Source organism: Phaethon aethereus (assembly GCF_964289735.1).
Source record: "Phaethon aethereus genome assembly, chromosome: 10".
Taxonomy (NCBI): Eukaryota; Metazoa; Chordata; class Aves; order Phaethontiformes; family Phaethontidae; genus Phaethon; species Phaethon aethereus.
This window is the reverse complement of record NC_138586.1, coordinates 13949138-13965920: the sequence shown is the minus strand read 5'-3', so window position 1 is coordinate 13965920 and position 16783 is coordinate 13949138. Positions and strand designations below refer to the sequence as shown.

Below are 16783 nucleotides of genomic sequence, written 5' to 3'. Positions count from 1 at the left end.
TTGCCTTGACTTTTGCCATCTGCATTGTCCCAGAGGAATTTAATCGTGCTGTCACTTTGTGTATTGAGCTTGTATCTTACACAGTTAGTTTTTAGTATAAAACAATTATTTAAAAAAATTGTTGATCATGGCTTTACACTGATACATCAGATAGATTAAGAACAAGTTCAGAGTTGAAGTATTTCCAGTGTTTCTGCTGTCCGTCAAATTATTGAGGATGCTAAACCAAACTGGCCTAAAACCGCTCCCCACTGGAAAGCGTCTTCACTCTGCCTGCTGATTCTCAGTAGCTGCAGTTGAGGAATCTTTCTTCCCAACTTTTCTTGTACAAAGTAACCCTGCCACCCAACCAGAAGTTTTTCCCCTTGTTCCCTGTTTCTGTGGCTGCCTCTTCCTCACAACCACCCCCAGACCACAAGCAAAGATAATGTTGTGGCACTTTTCTTTCTTTGTCTTTCTGTCCTTTTCAAATGACAGGAACTTTTTTGGTTTCCACCTGCACACCAGCCTCATTCTTTCCTGCCTCTGTTTACCGTGGCACTTGTTGCTAACCTGTCTCCTCTTCTCCAGAATGGACACAGATCATCACCAAGTACCTGTCAGAGCAGCTGCAGAAAATTGCGGAGTTCTATAGACAGCTTCCAGGGCAAGGCTGTGGTTCACCATCTGGGCCAATGCCCCAAGAGGTGGAACAAGCTTTGAAGCAGTGGGACTACAATGAGAAACTAGCTATGTTCATGTTCCAGGTGAGGGACTGGAGGGGGCTGCTGGGTAGGTGCGTAGCAGAGGAGGGCTGGGGGAAGTGGATGCAAAGTGATTTATTTTTTGCAGGACATTCTCTTTCTGTGAATAGACTGTTAGAGCTGGATGCAATTCTGAGCTCAGTAGTAGAACAGGGGTAGTACAGAACTGCACAAACTCCTAGAGTTATTCCCACTGTCAGAAGAGCAGCAGAGCTGCTGCTTCTCTGCCTTTCCTTAGTGGGTGTTGCTTCAGCTTTTGTCCATTTGCTCTGCCTTTATCTGTGTGCAGGATGGCATGCTGGACCGGCATGAATTCTTGACATGGGTCCTTGAGTGCTTTGAGAAGATACGGTCAGGAGAAGATGAATTTCTGAAAATGCTCCTACCCCTGCTGTTGCGGGTGAGAAATACATACCCAGCTTGCTTCAGAACAGTGTTGACTTCCACTGATGTCAGTCCCCTTCCTATCACCTAAGGGATGATGAGCTATTTTGCACTGAGAACACTAGGGAGTGTCCCTCTGAGCATCCTTTTCAGCTCATGCAAGGGGGATACATCTTTAGTCCTGCTCCCTTCTGTTTCTTTCTTCTTTACCCTCTTTCCCTGCACTGGACTTGGTAATCCCTGCCCATGTCATAGCTGTGAGAGTTGGACTTGTTGTGCACCGCTATGTGGAAGCTGCTTTTCTTTCTTTCTGTTGCAACAGATTCTAGGCAGACCTTTGAAGCCCTGGGAAGGCTGGGTGTGGGTACATTTTGATACATGAAGTCATTGCCATAGAGCATTCAAAGGGTTCTTCTGATGCTTATTAGCTAATGGGTGATGGATGATGCTAAGGAGCTCTCTGTAAAAAGGGACTGTCTCTACAAGACAGCGCCACACAGTATACTATTTTGGGAGGGTCAAGGGTTTCTCTTGTGTTGCTTTTAACGAGGATATTTTTCCCCCATCCCTCTTCCCTACAGTACTCTGGAGAGTTTGTGCAGTCTGCATACCTGTCCAGACGTCTGGCCTACTTCTGCACCCGCAGGCTTGCTATGCAACTGGATGGTGCTGGCGGGCACCCACCCCACATCCTGTCTGCCCAGACAGGGAATGCTCTTCCGTCAACTCCCACCCCTCAGCCAGCTGCAGGGAATCCTCCTCCCAGCCCTTTCAGCGACTTACTGTTGTGCCCCCAGCACCGGCCAGTGGTATATGGGCTCAGCTGCATCCTCCAGGTATGCTTGAGTAGTGGTTGGTGATAGTGGAGTCAACAGGGAGAGTTTATATTGTATATCATCACAGAAAAATCATTACAGTTTGAGTCAGCAACTTCCTGACTACAGAATTATCAAACTGTAACTGTCAAAGGGTAGGTCTCTGCTGATGTGTTACAGAGCTTTCGTACCAGACATCACTGCTATAGCAGTGCCCTTGACTGACTTGCATAAGAAAAATTGGTTGGAATAGAGCCTTTTGCTCTCTTCACAGGTGCCGTAGATGTCTGGGAAAGCTTTGCAGAAGAGGAGATGAGAAAGAAAGGGTTATTTAATCTTGTGTATGTTAGTAACAGATTGTCATCCAGGAAAGGAAATTATGCCAGAAATGAGAGTGCTTTGTAATTTTGTGAGCACTTAACGCCTCACCAGAAAAAACACCTCCACAGAAGAAAAAAAAAACAAAACAAAACCCCAAAAAACCAAACAACCAGCACACACAAAAATCAACCCCTTCCACTTCTTTATGGAAGAACTGTAATGGTTTAGGCAGACCACTCTCCTCAGGAGTGGCAGCAGGCTATGAAAACGAATGACCCTAAACTCATAATCTTTATACTTGGAATTGATTAAACTTTACCTTGCAGTAAAAGGGCAAGGTTGCTGAAGTCTTATTGATAGATGTTTGAAGGGCAAATGTTGTTGTGTCACTGTGGGACTCAGTCTATACTGTCCTTCTGTGAGAGGGAGATAAGTGAGTTCTGTTCAGTCTGTGTGTGTTCATGGTTGTGTTTTTCTCCCTCAAGAGGAGAGTGACTAGGTCAGGTGGGTCCTTGCAGAAGGAATGGAGATTGCCCCTTCCAGGGGAGGAAAGGGCCACCTTAAAGCAGAGGAGATTCCAGAGGGTTGTAGGATGGAGCAGGAGGTGGAGAGGAAGAGAGCACAGAGCTTGGGAACCTGCAGTTTAACAGAGAAACTTGAGATCAAAGAGCCCTGACAGGATCAAGAAGCAGTCAGCCAGCTCTCAAACAGGGTAGAAAGAAAATTCCTAGAGTACAGTTGGCTGGAAATAAGGATCTGTCTGCAAGGGCTAGAGAGCAATGCGGGGATTATAAATAACCCCTTTGTATTCCTATGAAGTCTTTCTTGATCACCTTCTGTTAAAAAAGTTTAGGGTTTTTTTTCTAGTTTCTGTGTGATAAAACGTCCTTTTAAATATAAAAATTCTTTCTTTGGGGATCTTAGTTTCGGGAAAATATATGAGCATAGATTTGGCTGATTTGGAGTTCGAACACAACGTGCTTAAAAAGTTCAAATTGGTTCATGATGGTCTGATCTTTTTTAGTATGTCTCAGAAGAACTCTTCTGATAGAAGGTCTACAAATCTTCTGATAGTAGATAAGGCTAAGGCAGAATAAGATCTAGTGGCCGGAAGCTGGAGCTGGGTAAAGTCAGGCTGGAAACAGATGCATTTCTAGCTGTGTTCATAATTAACCTTTGCTCAAATGTTCTTGAGATATGATGGATTCTTTGGTTTGAGTGTTTAAACCAGCCTTGGTTGTCTGCAGGGGTGTATCCTAGGAATTGTTCAGTGAAGTTTTGTCTGTGTTCGTGTGGGTATCTGTGCAAGATCGTAAAAGAATGAAATACATAATGATTATAATAACAATAGTATTGCTATAATCATACTTGTGATTATTAAATAATATAATGAGTTTGAATCTGTTGACTCTTATTTCTTCTCACACTTTACTCTTGATGAGGACTATAAGTCACTAATGTAAATGCTGCTCCTGGACCATGAGGGTTGGATTGTGTCTTGACAGTGTGAGTTGTAGGAAACAAGTTTGGTTTAGAAGCACCAGGGAGCTCTGCAGCAACATGTGGCTGCTCTTGGATAACGTGGAATTCTGGTATTGGCTTCCTAAGCATACCTAGGACAAGAAACTCAGTGCAGGAAAAATACTAATTTACTCCTTTCTACTCTGGTATGGTCTTTAGCCCAAAGACTCTTTCAGAGCTTAGAACAAAAAAACCCTAAACAGTAAATCTGTATACAGGATAATGAATGCCTGGGCATTAGGATAAAGGAGTGGTTATTCTGTAGAAAGTAATCTAACTTAATTGCTTTGGCCTTGATTTTCTCAATGATACTGACTTTTCTATCTGTTGCAGAGTATAATTTTGTGTTGCCCAAGTGCCCTTGTATGGCATTACTCATTGACTGATAGCAGGATAAAGACTGGCTCTCCATTGGATCACCTGCCTATAGCCCCATCCAACTTGCCCATGCCAGGAGGGAATTCAGCCTTTACACAGCAGGTGAGCAGCCTTTAAAAAAGGGAGCTCTTGTGGTCCAGGATAATAACTGTATCTTAGGTCTTTCAGAATTTTCTTTTCACGTTGTGTGATAAGCAGAGCTGGAGGTGCTGTCTTGCTCCCGAGGAATTAACTGCTCCCATTCTGCTGTAAGCAAGACAGTGATCTCCTTGGAAGACAGGCAAAATCTAACCTTGAGTAGAATTACTGTCATGCTCTTTGTTTTCTGATAACTTTATACACAGGACTTTTAAGGCATCCTTTTGTGTGTTTACACAAGTCCATTGCTTTTAGGTTCGGGCAAAGCTGCGTGAGATTGAGCAGCAGATAAAGGAACGTGGCCAGGCTGTGGAGGTTCGCTGGTCATTTGACAAGTGCCAGGAAACCACAGCAGGTAACTTGCTGTAGGTTAAAGTTTCTCTCCCCCTGTTCCATGTGTTACCCTGAGAAACTTCCTGTCTGGCTATTTTTTTTTTTCTATTTGCTGCCATTGGTGTTTACTGTCAGAAGTGAAAAAACACAAATGGCTCATATTTCTTTCCAGTGCAAAATCTTGCATGGGTCTGTTTCCCCAGATATAGGGGGAGTTTCTGTTGCTGGAAGCTGGAAATGTGTACCAGAGAGCTATACTGTCATATACATGCCATGTTCCGACTGCTTTCCCCTAAAGTCTGCTGTTGGCTGCTGTGAGAGTCAGGATACTAAGCTAGGTGGACTCTTGCCTGACTGGTACAGCTTTCCTTCAGCAGTCTCCTGAGCAATGAGCTCACAGAAACTTTTGTTCCAGAGTCTGTTGTACCAGTTGCCAAATACACATTTCTCTTCTCTGTTCTTTTCTAGGTTTCACTATTGGCCGGGTCTTGCACACTCTAGAAGTTTTGGACAGTCACAGCTTTGAAAGATCTGACTTCAGCAACTCTTTGGATTCCCTGTATAACAGGATATTTGGGCTGGGTCCAACCAAAGATAGTCATGAGGTGCCTTGGGTCTTAGCTGCTGGGCCCTGGTCTTGAATGTTCTTGTTTATATTCTATGGTTACTGTCCTGTGTCTGCAGAGAGCTGACTAGGTAGTGGCGTTTGGCCAAGAAATGCGATCTCCATTGAAAACCATTTTGTGCAGCCTTAAGCTAGGGAGGTACCGAAGTGAGGATGGGGGGTCTGTGCTCTAGAAAGTCTGTGTTGACAAATACATGTAAGCTTGAGACAATCCACACAGCTAACTGAGGAGAGTCTCCTGATGGAAGACATCAGTGTGGATAGCAGATTGATGATAATTATGTATTATATATCTGAGAGAAGTAAATGCTAGCCTTGTCAAATTCTGGCAGATGCTTCCTGGGAGTCTGGGAGCTCACACTTCAGGTTCCTCTTAGCCTGGCAGGTGACATATTTATGATGTATAGGACCATAGTGCAACCAATACTGCATTGGTTCCTGGAAGTGCACTGCAGGACTGGTAATTTGCATACTTTGTATAATGCTGTCAAGAAGCTGTGTTTCACTCTGTGCTAGGATTAGCACTCCATAGATGTGCTGCTGGAAGACAGATGATTTTCTGAAGAAAAGCCAGCCTGGAGATTTGTCAAGGGCTGTGGACCACCTCATGTTGCAAAGTGGAGTCAAAGCAGAGACAAAGCAGGGGCACTCTAGCTTGACATCTGCCCTCCTGTTTTAAGAAGTGGGGAATGTAGCAGTCTAGCAGGCTGTGCTCTGCTAGAAGTAGACTCACTGTTATATCCCACCTGAGGCCTTAGGACTGCTCACCTCTTCTGTTTGGCTCAGGTTCTCACTGTAGTGCTTATCTCAACAGATCTCCCCAGATGACGATGCAGTGGTGGCCTTGCTGTGCGAGTGGGCTGTCAGCTATAAACGCTCTGGACGCCACAGGGCTATGGTCGTGGCCAAACTCCTGGAGAAGCGTCAAGCAGAGATAGAGGCTGAGGTAAGTCCTTATTCCTAGAAGGCTAGCAGCAGTAAAGGAGAGCAGAGGTTACCTAACTGCAGTTATCTAACTATTACGCCAAAAGGCAAAGGCTGATCAGCACAATGCCTCTTAACACTGGTGCTGTTAATTATGGCATTTACTCCATGTAACCCAAAGTAGGTCATAAATGAGCCTGTGGGACGATGTGTATCCCATTTCGTGGATATGTTTGAAGACAGTTGATAGCAGTGCAGAAGTACTGGCATCCTTGGAGACTGAAGTGGCTTACAGAAACCTCTGTGGTGGCTTTTCTATAAGTGCAAGATAGGAAAAGTCTCTTGAAGACTTCTTTTTTGGGGTTTATGAATAGTGAGTTTCTCCTCTGTGACAGCAGTTGGTACTTTTTTTTGTTTCCACAGAGATGTGGAGACTCTGAAGTTGTGGATGAGAAGGGTTCCATCTCCTCGGGCTCGCTCTCAGCAGCCAGCGCTCCTGTCTTTCAGGATGTCCTTATGCAGTTCCTTGACACTCAAGCTCCTGTGCTAAGTATGTAATAAGAATTTGTGGTCTCCCAGTTTCTAGCTTTCCCTCTCCTGCAAACTTTGAGTTTGTGTGCTATACTCTTGTGTGTACATCTTGAATGTACCTCTCTGGCTTCCTTGTGATCCAGAGCATACCTTGGAGAGGGAGGGAAAGCAGCCTGGAGGGCCAGGTAACAGAAAGATAATGCAGAAGCACTTCTGTTAACAAAGTGTTGGCCAAGAATAAATGAGTATAGCCTAATCAGGAATTAATTCAGGCTGAGAACTAGAGGGAGGTTTCTAACTAGTGAGTGACAAAGCTCTGGAATAGTCTCTCAGTAGAAGTACTGCAAACAGATTAAGGGGGACAGAATGATTCAGGCAACTGTTTTTATGCCCAGGAATGGCACTTCCAGGCTAAAGTCCTATGCCTCTGGTCTGTGAGACTACCTGGAGAGCTTTTGACTTACTTAATTGTCACCTGTTGAAACTGGGCTTTCTGCTTTTAGTCCCTACTGTAATCTCAGAACTATGTATTGGTCACTTACCATGTTGAGATCTCTGGAAACACTTTCTCTAGCGCTAGGTTAGGTGGCTGGCATTGCTCCAAGTGTTGCAGCAAGACTCTGATAGCTCTGACTCTCTATGCTGCCCTTTCAGCTGATCCTGGGAAGGAAAATGAGAAGGTGGAGTTCTTTAACCTGGTGCTGCTGTTCTGTGAGCTAATCCGACATGACGTCTTTTCTCACAACATCTACATGTGCACGCTCATCTCCCGGGGTGATCTGGCCATGGATTCTCATGGGCCTCGCCCTCCCTCACCCTTCGATGACCCTGCTGAGGAGCATGACAGGAAGGAGACAGAGGGAAACAGTGGCATCAAGCTAGAGGTGAGAGCACAAGGACCATGGCCCTCCTGTACATGTCCTCGTGTTGTGGTTGCCCATTTTTACCAGCTTTGCAGCCTCCTTGCTATTACCTGCTGGAGGATGTACCAGTGACTCATGCTTCTCCTTTTCCCAACCTATTTACATAGCATTGCAGTTTCAAAAGTAGAAGGCTGTGTTCAAAATGGCTGGAAAGGGCCTGCAGAATGTAAAGGGGTAGACAGAAAAATCTTAGACTGCTTGGAGCACAGCAGCATATCATGAGGTGTTGTGTGAGGCCTGGTCACGATGTTTGCAGTGTATTAGGCTCCAACTTGCCAGGCACCATGGGTGTGTTGGCACATTGCTGTCACTGTCCAACATGAACATTGGCTGCTGTAGTAAACAAATAATCTCTTGTTCCCTGGTGCATCACTGAGATGTAAAACTGCTCTGTCTGTTCCCAGGACACAGGTCTTTCTGAGCCCATGGACATCGACCACAACTCCAGCATGCTCTTTGATGACATGGAGAAGACAGACTTTTCGGTATGTTCCTGCATTTTCTACCTGCTACTTAGTAAGTAGGTCAGTATGTTGTAGTGGGACTAGGGGCAGTACGTGCCTTGCTTTTGTGCGAGTACTCCCTCTCTACTGTAGAGTCAGTATTCTGGAAGTGGCTGAGTTGTAAGGCAGCTGACACTGTAAAAAGGTCCATATAACCTGTTCATGTAAGTCAGGGTCCATCAGAGTAGAGTGAGTCCTAGTGATTCCTGGGATCTCTTACGCTCTACCAGCTGGCCACTACCAGCCCGGTGTTTGGGCAGGGTAGAAAGTGGGCTGCTTGGATGTGGATGTGAAATAGATAACCATGGTAGACTGGGAATGACCAGTTACTGTTGGCAGGGGTTTTCTTGATCACCTGGGAGATGACACAGGTCTGCTGTCATTGTACTGTGTGGCTTTCAGTACTTCAGTTTTACAGTTCTTCATAATATTTATGGGTATGGTTCATGGTTGCAGAATGCTTTGAAGCACTTAGTAATAAAAACAATTTGTGGTGGTTGAAAAATGCCTGAGTATCTATATTTCTCCAGACATTTCTGGCCTTTCGAGGTACATGTTAGGCAGGTGTGATATGCAGACCTGTGTGGCTTTCCTATGGCTTTCCCAGAATCCTCACTTCTTCTGTAGAAGTGCTTGTTCCCAAAATCCTAAGTCATGGTTATTTATTTCCTGTTGCTTTTGACTCAATATACAACATGGACCAGAAGCAGAAATGGGAGTAGCGTCTTAGCACATTGCCTTGGTCATTGGCCTAAGAACTGGGTGTTTCTCCAACCCTCCCTCTTCCTGCCCCTTTTTAGGCCTTCCTTCAGCAATCTTCACTGTTGCATGACCATGTTTCCGAACTACTTTTTCTTGTTCTTATGTCTCCCTAGATGTTTTCTCCTCCAATGCATTGTGAATCTAAAGCCAGCCCTTCCCCTGAGAAACCAGATCCTGAAAAGGAAGCAAAGGCTCTGCTGAAAGATAAGTCTGTGGAAGGAATGCTAGCATCCCTGTATGACCAGCCTCGGCACATCCAGTATGCAACACACTTTCCTATTCCTCAGGTATGAGACCTGCTCATAACCGCTCCCCTGTTGCTGCCTTGTGCTCTGGTCATGAGGCTGCTGTGTTTCCCTGCTGGTACTGCTGTGGGTGGGTAAGGAGCAGTCATTCTTTCCTGCACTGCTGCAGGAGGTAATCTGCTTAAGATGTCTCCTTGCTTACTCCCAGAGCAACTTCTGAGATGAAGCTTTCCTTTTTCTTTGAGACCCAGGTGTGAAACAAGATTAAAGCATTCAGTCTCATAGTTGCTAATGCAGTTGTCTCTTTCTTTTGGTTCCTTAGGAGGAGTCATGCAGCCACGAGTGTAACCAACGGTTGGTAGTTCTTTTCGGGGTTGGAAAACAACGGGATGATGCTCGGCATACGATCAAGAAAATAACCAAAGACATTCTGAAAGTCTTAAACAGAAAGAGCACTGCAGAGACGGGTTAGTAGAGCTTGAGCCACTCCTTTCTGAAGTAGTAGCATCTTTCCAGTTGGCTGGCTCCTTTGTGTGGAGTCTCACAGTGAAAGGATTTCATATAATCTACAGTGCCTGGTAAGCTGTATCAGTCACTGAGAGTCTGGAATGGTGCTCTGTTCCCAAACATTCTTACCAGCAAGAAGGTGATTGGTTTCCTGCTGACAATATCTGTTTATTGGGAATTCTGAAAATTCTGAATGTTTCTTCAGAAGAGAATTAAGTCATATCAGGTTCACAGTGAGACACCCTGGCCAAAACTTTGGCTTTTCAAATTTTATTTTCTTTAGTTCTTGCATTTAGATCCCTGCACAAGAAGCAAGGATCTTTGCCTATGCATTTTTGGCAAAGACCTTGATTAAATGTAGCATGGTGTTATGCTTGGGGCACATGCTAAATGCATAGGATGAGAAATTTGGATAGCCGTGTCAAAATCAATAGAAAGCCTCTGACTTCCATCAGCTGAGAATCTGGCTACAGTTTTTTTCTTCTCCTAGTCTGATTCCTGAAAGGCAACTTGAAATGTGGTAGAAAGATGATTCTAAGAGATGGGGTCCTCTGACAAATTTAGAGGCTGAACATCTCCAAACCAGAACATCTGTTCTCATCAGGGAATCGGTGTGCCTCTAAATTGAGAGAGAAAGTATTTTCCCCCTCTGAGGAATACCTCCACTTGAGATAAACTAGATGTTAACCCTACTGTCATTCTGGGGTTAGGAATTCCTTCCTCAGCAGTTTATTGTTTTGAATTCAAGATGGTCCTTATCAGCTTAAGGTCTGGGACTCAGCCTTTTTGGCGATGCTATATGGCAGGGGTTGGTCTCGCTGAGGGACTAGCAGGTGCTGATGGCTGATGTCTAGCCCTCCCCTGTTGAGAAAGGTAGCCTAATACTCTTTTCTGATCCTCCCAACTTTGGTAGGTGGAGAGGAAGGCCAGAAGAGGAAAAAGAGCAAGCCAGAAGCATTCCCAACAGCGGAAGATATCTTTGCAAAGTTCCAGCATCTTTCCCACTTTGATCAGCACCAAGTCACATCTCAGGTATGAAACTTTCAAGGCTGCTATCCTTCTTGGGACCTGACTGTGTCCCTTTGCGTTACAGAGAGCAACTTCCTGGAGGGAAGGGGAGGTGGTCTGCTGAGGGACTTCTGCAAGGGGAGATAGTACTGTGTGTCATCTTGCACTTGCAGGTATCTCGCAACGTCTTGGAACAGATCACCAGCTTTGCCTTGGGAATGTCATACCACCTGCCTCTGGTACAGCATGTGCAGTTCATATTTGACTTGATGGAGTATTCACTCAACATCAGTGGTCTTATCGACTTTGCCATCCAGGTAAGCGCAGTGTGCTGAAACGCTTCTTGGGGAGGAGTTCATCAGCCTGAAAGGCCGCAGATCTGTGCTGCAGTAGTTGGGCTGCTCCTGGGATCATTGGTGACCCTATGACATGTGTCATGGAGGTGGTCAGATTAGGTGGTCATTGTGGTGCCAGTGCTTCTGGACTGCAACTGTTAAGAATAGGTTGTTTGTGGCAGGTAGTCATACATGTTCCATTCTGAGGATTATTCTTTCAGAGGCTTCAGGGTTGTCTCCAAAGGATTTGCATTGCATCTCTGTCCCTGGCTGCAGCAAGGCCTTGTTGTGAGTGAGAAGGGGATCATCTGTCTCTGGCAGCTCTCCCACCTTGCTCCCCTGGAAGGATCCTTGGCACATGGATCCTGCTAAAATCCTGTTGCTGTTTCTGCAGCCTGTGCCAGGTGTCTCCTGAAGCCTTGCTATGGTTGCTGACAGAACTGAGGCTGTTAGCCTTAAAAAGGGAGCCAAGTGAGATTTATGCAGGACAGAATTACCAAACAAGCTGCCTGCTACTATCTGTGGCCATATCCCAATCGCCCTCTGATACCCAAGCACTGACAGCCCCTTGTACTGCCCAAGTGAGACATTGTGCCTAAGTATGAGGTGCCAGCTGTTCCAGGGGTACATCTCTAGGCAGAAAGGACCTGCCAGTCCCTTTCCTGGCAGGTTCTATAGGCTGTGGGTGTGGTGTGCCTGCTCCATTTCTGACCATACCTTACCCCTGTGGCTGTTGAAGGGTTTTTCTGTCATTGGGTGCAGTTGCTGAATGAACTGAGCGTGGTGGAGGCAGAACTGCTGTTGAAATCCTCCGACCTTGTTGGCAGCTACACCACCAGCTTGTGCCTGTGCATTGTGGCTGTGCTGCGGCACTACCACTCCTGCCTTATATTGAACCAGGACCAGATGGCTCAGGTCTTCGAAGGGTAAGGGAATCTTCTGCTCACCGCATGGAAGGAAGCAGCTTGTCTTCTGGGGGCTTGTAAGGCGCAGGGATATGTCTGTGTCCTTCCGAAAAGGCAGCAACTTTGTGCCTGAGGGTTCAGCTCACAGAATTTGCAGGGGATGGGATATGTTACCCAGTGAGCACTGTTGCTGTGAGCTCAGGAGGATATCTGCGTAATGAGGTTATTCCTTCAGATTTTCTTTTCGTGTTGCTGCAGCGTTTTTTTTGTCTCTATACAGTCTGTGTGGGGTGGTGAAACATGGCATGAACCGCTCAGATGGCTCCTCAGCAGAGCGCTGTATCCTGGCCTATCTCTACGACCTGTATACCTCCTGCAGTCACCTCAAAAGTAAATTTGGGGAGCTATTTAGGTGAGTCTGAGGCAGGTAGGATGCAGCGGGCGCTGACCAGTATAGCACCTTCGCTCAAGCTTTCCTTGTGATCATGCTTGATGGGGTTGTCCCTGAGATCCTCTCAATGGGGAACTGAAGTCTTGGGAGTAGTGCCTGTTTTACAGACAGTAATGACCTAGTGTATAATCTTGACTCTTAGATCATCAAGCTGGTTTTGGTGAATTGCCTTCAGTAGTCCTCTGCACGTCCACAGGTCTCTTACCCCAGTCCTAGAGGATAGAAGTAGAGAGATCTGTTCCTACCAAACTCTGATGACTGAGCAGTTCATCGTAAAGGTTGTTTTCTGCTTTCTTAGCTCCCTAATAATTCTTGGACTGCTTCTGAACCTACTCTGCTTGGTTCCTGTGCTACTTTGCACTCCTTGTCCTTGTTCTGCCCTTGTTGGCTCTTCAGGTTCTGCTCTGCTGATGCTGCCCCCAGGCTCTATCCTGTGGGCATATTTTACTCTGTGACCTTCTGCCCTTTGCAGTTCTCTTGGGAACTGTCCCTCCACCAGCTCCCTGTGGAGCAGCCCAGAGATGGAGTCCACAGATCTCAATAGCTTTTTGCTTACATGATCCTGTAAAGGGCTAATTCTCCTGACAGCCTTACTTTTCCAGCACAGTGCTTCACTTTGTCTTTTCTCGCAGCCCCTGCTCCCTAATTAGTGTTTCTAGTGCAAGCATGCCATAGGGATATCTATGTGTTGGTATTAACGTGGCATCAAGGGGCTGTGAGAGTGGCTTGTGCCTTGTTGTCAGCTGGCTAAACTGGCTGCTGAAAGCCTTGGAAGTCCCCCTCTGGACTGAATTGAGAGCAAGAGGGAGTGCTGTGGTCACAGGTGCACTGGAGTTCTTTGAAGGAGTCATCACACATACGGAAATGAGAAACTTGATACTAGTCTAACTGAACTCCCAAAAGCTGTTCAGCAAGGCTTTAAAGTAAATGGCCAGAGATAAAAGGGAATACCCTCCAGGAGGCAAACAGGTTAGAGATGGAGACAAGGCATGGGAAGGAGCTTGCATTTTGAGGGTGATCCCTCCCTGAGGACTCCCATAGGATTGTGCTGGTGCTTGTGCTGTTCTATGCATCGGAAGTTGTATGAGTGGTGGTACCAAAAGTTTCCATGTAACTGTTATTCAACACATGACAATAGAAGCTGGCTGCATATTGTTGAAGTAGGGTGCAGTGATGGTGACCAGGTCATAAACTGGCAGATGAAGTTTAAACATAAAATAGTGCACATAGGATTGTCCTTGTTCCCTTCCAAATTCTATGTAGTGATGGATATATACTACGAGTTGGATAAAGGATCTTTGAGCTGTAACAGATACATAATTGAAAATCTCATCATAGTGTTCAGTAACAGTCAAAAAGGAAATTAAATGTTAGATATTGTTTGGAAAGGAATGGAGAACAGACCAGAGAGCATCATTAGACTACCATTTCAGTCACAGTATAACTGTGCCTTGTGGTTTGGAGCAGCAGACTCCAAAAAGCATATAGTGGAGTTAGGCCCAAAGGAGGATGAGTGGATACATGACCAGAGGTTTGGAATGACTGACTTACGGGGAACTGAATCTCTTCCCCACAGAAGAGGAGGACTGAGGGGGAATCATAGAAGATTTTAAAGTTCTAGCTGATATCAAAAATGAACTGAATGTCTTACAACTGAATGTCTTAACTATGTCTTACAATAACAAGCACAAAAAGGAATGAATAGAAAATAACAAATGATAGGTTCAGAACAAAAGAATAAACTGTATAGTTCTCATAGTTAACATGGAACTCATTCCATGTTGTGAATGTAAAAAATCTACTGGATTCAAAAAGTAGGTGGACAAATTTGCAGGAGGAAAATCTGTTGAGGAGGGCATTAACTTTAATTCTGAAAATCTGTGAGCCCTAAGTTGTAGCAGGGTGGGGAAGGATGCTGGAGCAGTATTGCCATGTGGCTGCCTTGCTCTTAAACTCTTCTCTGGGCATGAACTGTTCTGACAACAAGGGCTGAACTAGGTGTTTCCCTGATCTGACCTGAAATAGCCGTTCCCATGCTATGTTCACTGAGCCCATGAGTAACTTCCAGGTGCTTCCACAACAGAGAACCAGCTTCACTCTTTTGGGAGAGTCTTTGTTGGTACACAGTGATCTTGAGTTTCCACATATTCTTGCCCAGGGAGGGCTTGTCTAGCAGAGGATTGCTTTGTTTATCAGAGTTCAGAGGAAGCTTAGTTTTTTGTGTTCCTAATCTCTCTTTCCTGTCCTGTTTAGTGACTTCTGCTCCAAGGTGAAGAACACAATCTACTGCAATGTTGAGCCGTCTGACTCCAACATGCTGTGGGAACCAGAGTTCATGATTGATACTATTGAAAATCCGTCTGCACATAACTTTACATACACCAACCTGGGCAAGAGCCTCAATGAAAACCCAGCCAACCGCTACAGTTTCGTCTGTAATGCACTTATGCATGTGTGTGTGGGACACCATGATCCAGACAGGTGAGAGGCAGAACTTTCATGGTCCTACTGAGATGGTAGGATCTTTAGGTGAGGATGAGAAAGCCAGTAGCCATTCCTTGGCTGTCTTGGGGTCTGAGGAAGAAGGAGCCAAGGCTGGGGTCCCTTAGAGAATCACTGATGTGATGGCATGCATGAGTAGCAAAGTTGACCCTCTGCTTTTTTCATTATTTATTTAACAGGGTGAACGACATTGCTATCCTGTGTGCTGAGCTAACTGGCTACTGCAAGTCTCTAAGTGCCGAGTGGCTGGGTGTGCTCAAAGCTTTGTGCTGTTCTTCCAACAATGGGACCTGTGGCTTCAATGATCTCCTCTGCAATGTTGATGCAAGTGCAAACATTCAAAAGGGGAAAAAGAATTGAAGCAGGAGCGGAGGGATCCCTTGGGAGAAGGCAGAAACGAACAAGGGATGGAGGCTTTGTCTCCTGAGGACAGGCTTTGAATACTGGGGCTACCTTTTGGTGTTTGTTGCAGCCTGGCCTGATCATAGACATTGACCTGGGGTTATGGGCCCTTCTACCCCCCAGCTCTTAGGCAAGCTGAGGAGTTGATGACGGCAGGAATGAGGCAGAGGCTGTTGTGATCACTGGATGATCTCCTCTCTTCCAGGTCAGTGACTTATCTTTCCATGATTCCTTGGCCACCTTTGTTGCCATTCTCATTGCCCGGCAGTGCTTGCTGCTGGAGGACCTGATTCGCTGTGCTGCTATTCCCTCACTTCTCAATGCTGGTAAGTACATCTCTGCAGAAAGCTGGTCTTTGTCTCAGTTCTGGCCCAAAGGCCTGTGCTTAATGGATACTTTGTGAACCCCATAGCTGTGAAACATGCCTCCAATTCAGCTTTCCTAGTATGGTACTTAAGAATTGAATGTTTTTGCTTTAGAGAGTTTCTGGCCTTTTGCTTTCTAGCAAAAACTGGTTGTGCTAAGGTTTCTCAATGTGTTGCTCTGTGGAGTTTGTGTGCAAGCTGAAATAAGCATGAGGAGATGTTACCAGCCACACTGTCTGACCAGTATAGTGGGCTTTAAACTCCAGCAGTATTGCTCCTGTTGCCGATATAGTTCAGCTTAGCATTTTGGCTAGAGCAGCCAGCTGACAAATTGGGCCTAGAGTGCCTGGGTCACTCTGCCTTTCCTCTGCACCAGCCTTCCTAGCTTTGATCTGGGGATTGCAGCATCCAAACTCTGACAGGGTGAAGTTGGGAAGATGGAGCAAGCAGAATGCAGTGTATGTCATTGGGGATAATACTGATAGATTTGCTCACTTGCATGTTAATTGCTGCACATGCTCCATATTTGTAAATACAATAAGGCTGCTGCAGCTTCTCAACTGGCTGCTCCAGGGCAGTGCACTGTGAATAGCTTTTGGATTGAGAGTCAGCTGTCCCAGTGCTTAAGAAATCTCAGTCGACTGTTTTCTTTACATAGCCTGCAGTGAACAGGACTCAGAACCAGGGGCACGTCTGACCTGCCGGATTTTACTCCATCTGTTTAAGACTCCACAGCTGAACCCATGCCAGCAAGATGGCAGTAAGTGAATGAAAGTAGAGCCTTTCTTCATTGTGAAAGTACTGAGGCTCTTGCACCCCAAAAAAAGAGGTACTGGACCCTGTGATTAGAGATATGACCTGCTTGCTTTGAATAAAGCAGGCAAAGCCTGATACACTGCTTTCTGCAGAGGACAAAGAACAATATCCTTCCATTTATGTCACTCCATGGTAGCCAGGCACATTGGGGAGGAGGCCATTGGAGTCAGGAAACCAGCCAGTAGAGGTGGCCTTGCCGTCACTAAGCCATTAGAGTAATGATCACTTTTTTTTTTTTTTTTTTTTTTTAAGTCTAGAGCTTTGTATAGCCTCTTAACTTGGTGCCAGAAGCTGCTATTTTACAGCACTCCCTTTTAGTCTGATGATGGAAACGGTCCAGGAAGCT

The 16783-nt window shown here is 45.6% G+C and overlaps 1 protein-coding gene across 1 annotated transcript in view; it reads left to right on the top strand.

Annotated features, from left to right (window-relative positions):
* MED12 (mediator complex subunit 12) overlaps positions 1-16783 on the top strand; it is a gene marked incomplete at both ends in the record, with an annotated part of 36603 nt that overhangs the window by 4260 nt on the left and 15560 nt on the right. Inside the window, 21 exon segments of the mRNA XM_082004025.1 lie at positions 571-746; positions 1033-1143; positions 1709-1963; positions 4118-4264; positions 4556-4655; positions 5102-5238; positions 6073-6204; positions 6606-6732; positions 7368-7597; positions 8041-8121; positions 9015-9188; positions 9469-9617; positions 10531-10545; positions 10547-10685; positions 10835-10978; positions 11759-11922; positions 12182-12313; positions 14606-14833; positions 15034-15178; positions 15462-15582; positions 16280-16381. Of these exon segments, the coding sequence (XP_081860151.1) occupies positions 571-746; positions 1033-1143; positions 1709-1963; positions 4118-4264; positions 4556-4655; positions 5102-5238; positions 6073-6204; positions 6606-6732; positions 7368-7597; positions 8041-8121; positions 9015-9188; positions 9469-9617; positions 10531-10545; positions 10547-10685; positions 10835-10978; positions 11759-11922; positions 12182-12313; positions 14606-14833; positions 15034-15178; positions 15462-15582; positions 16280-16381 (3009 nt within the window).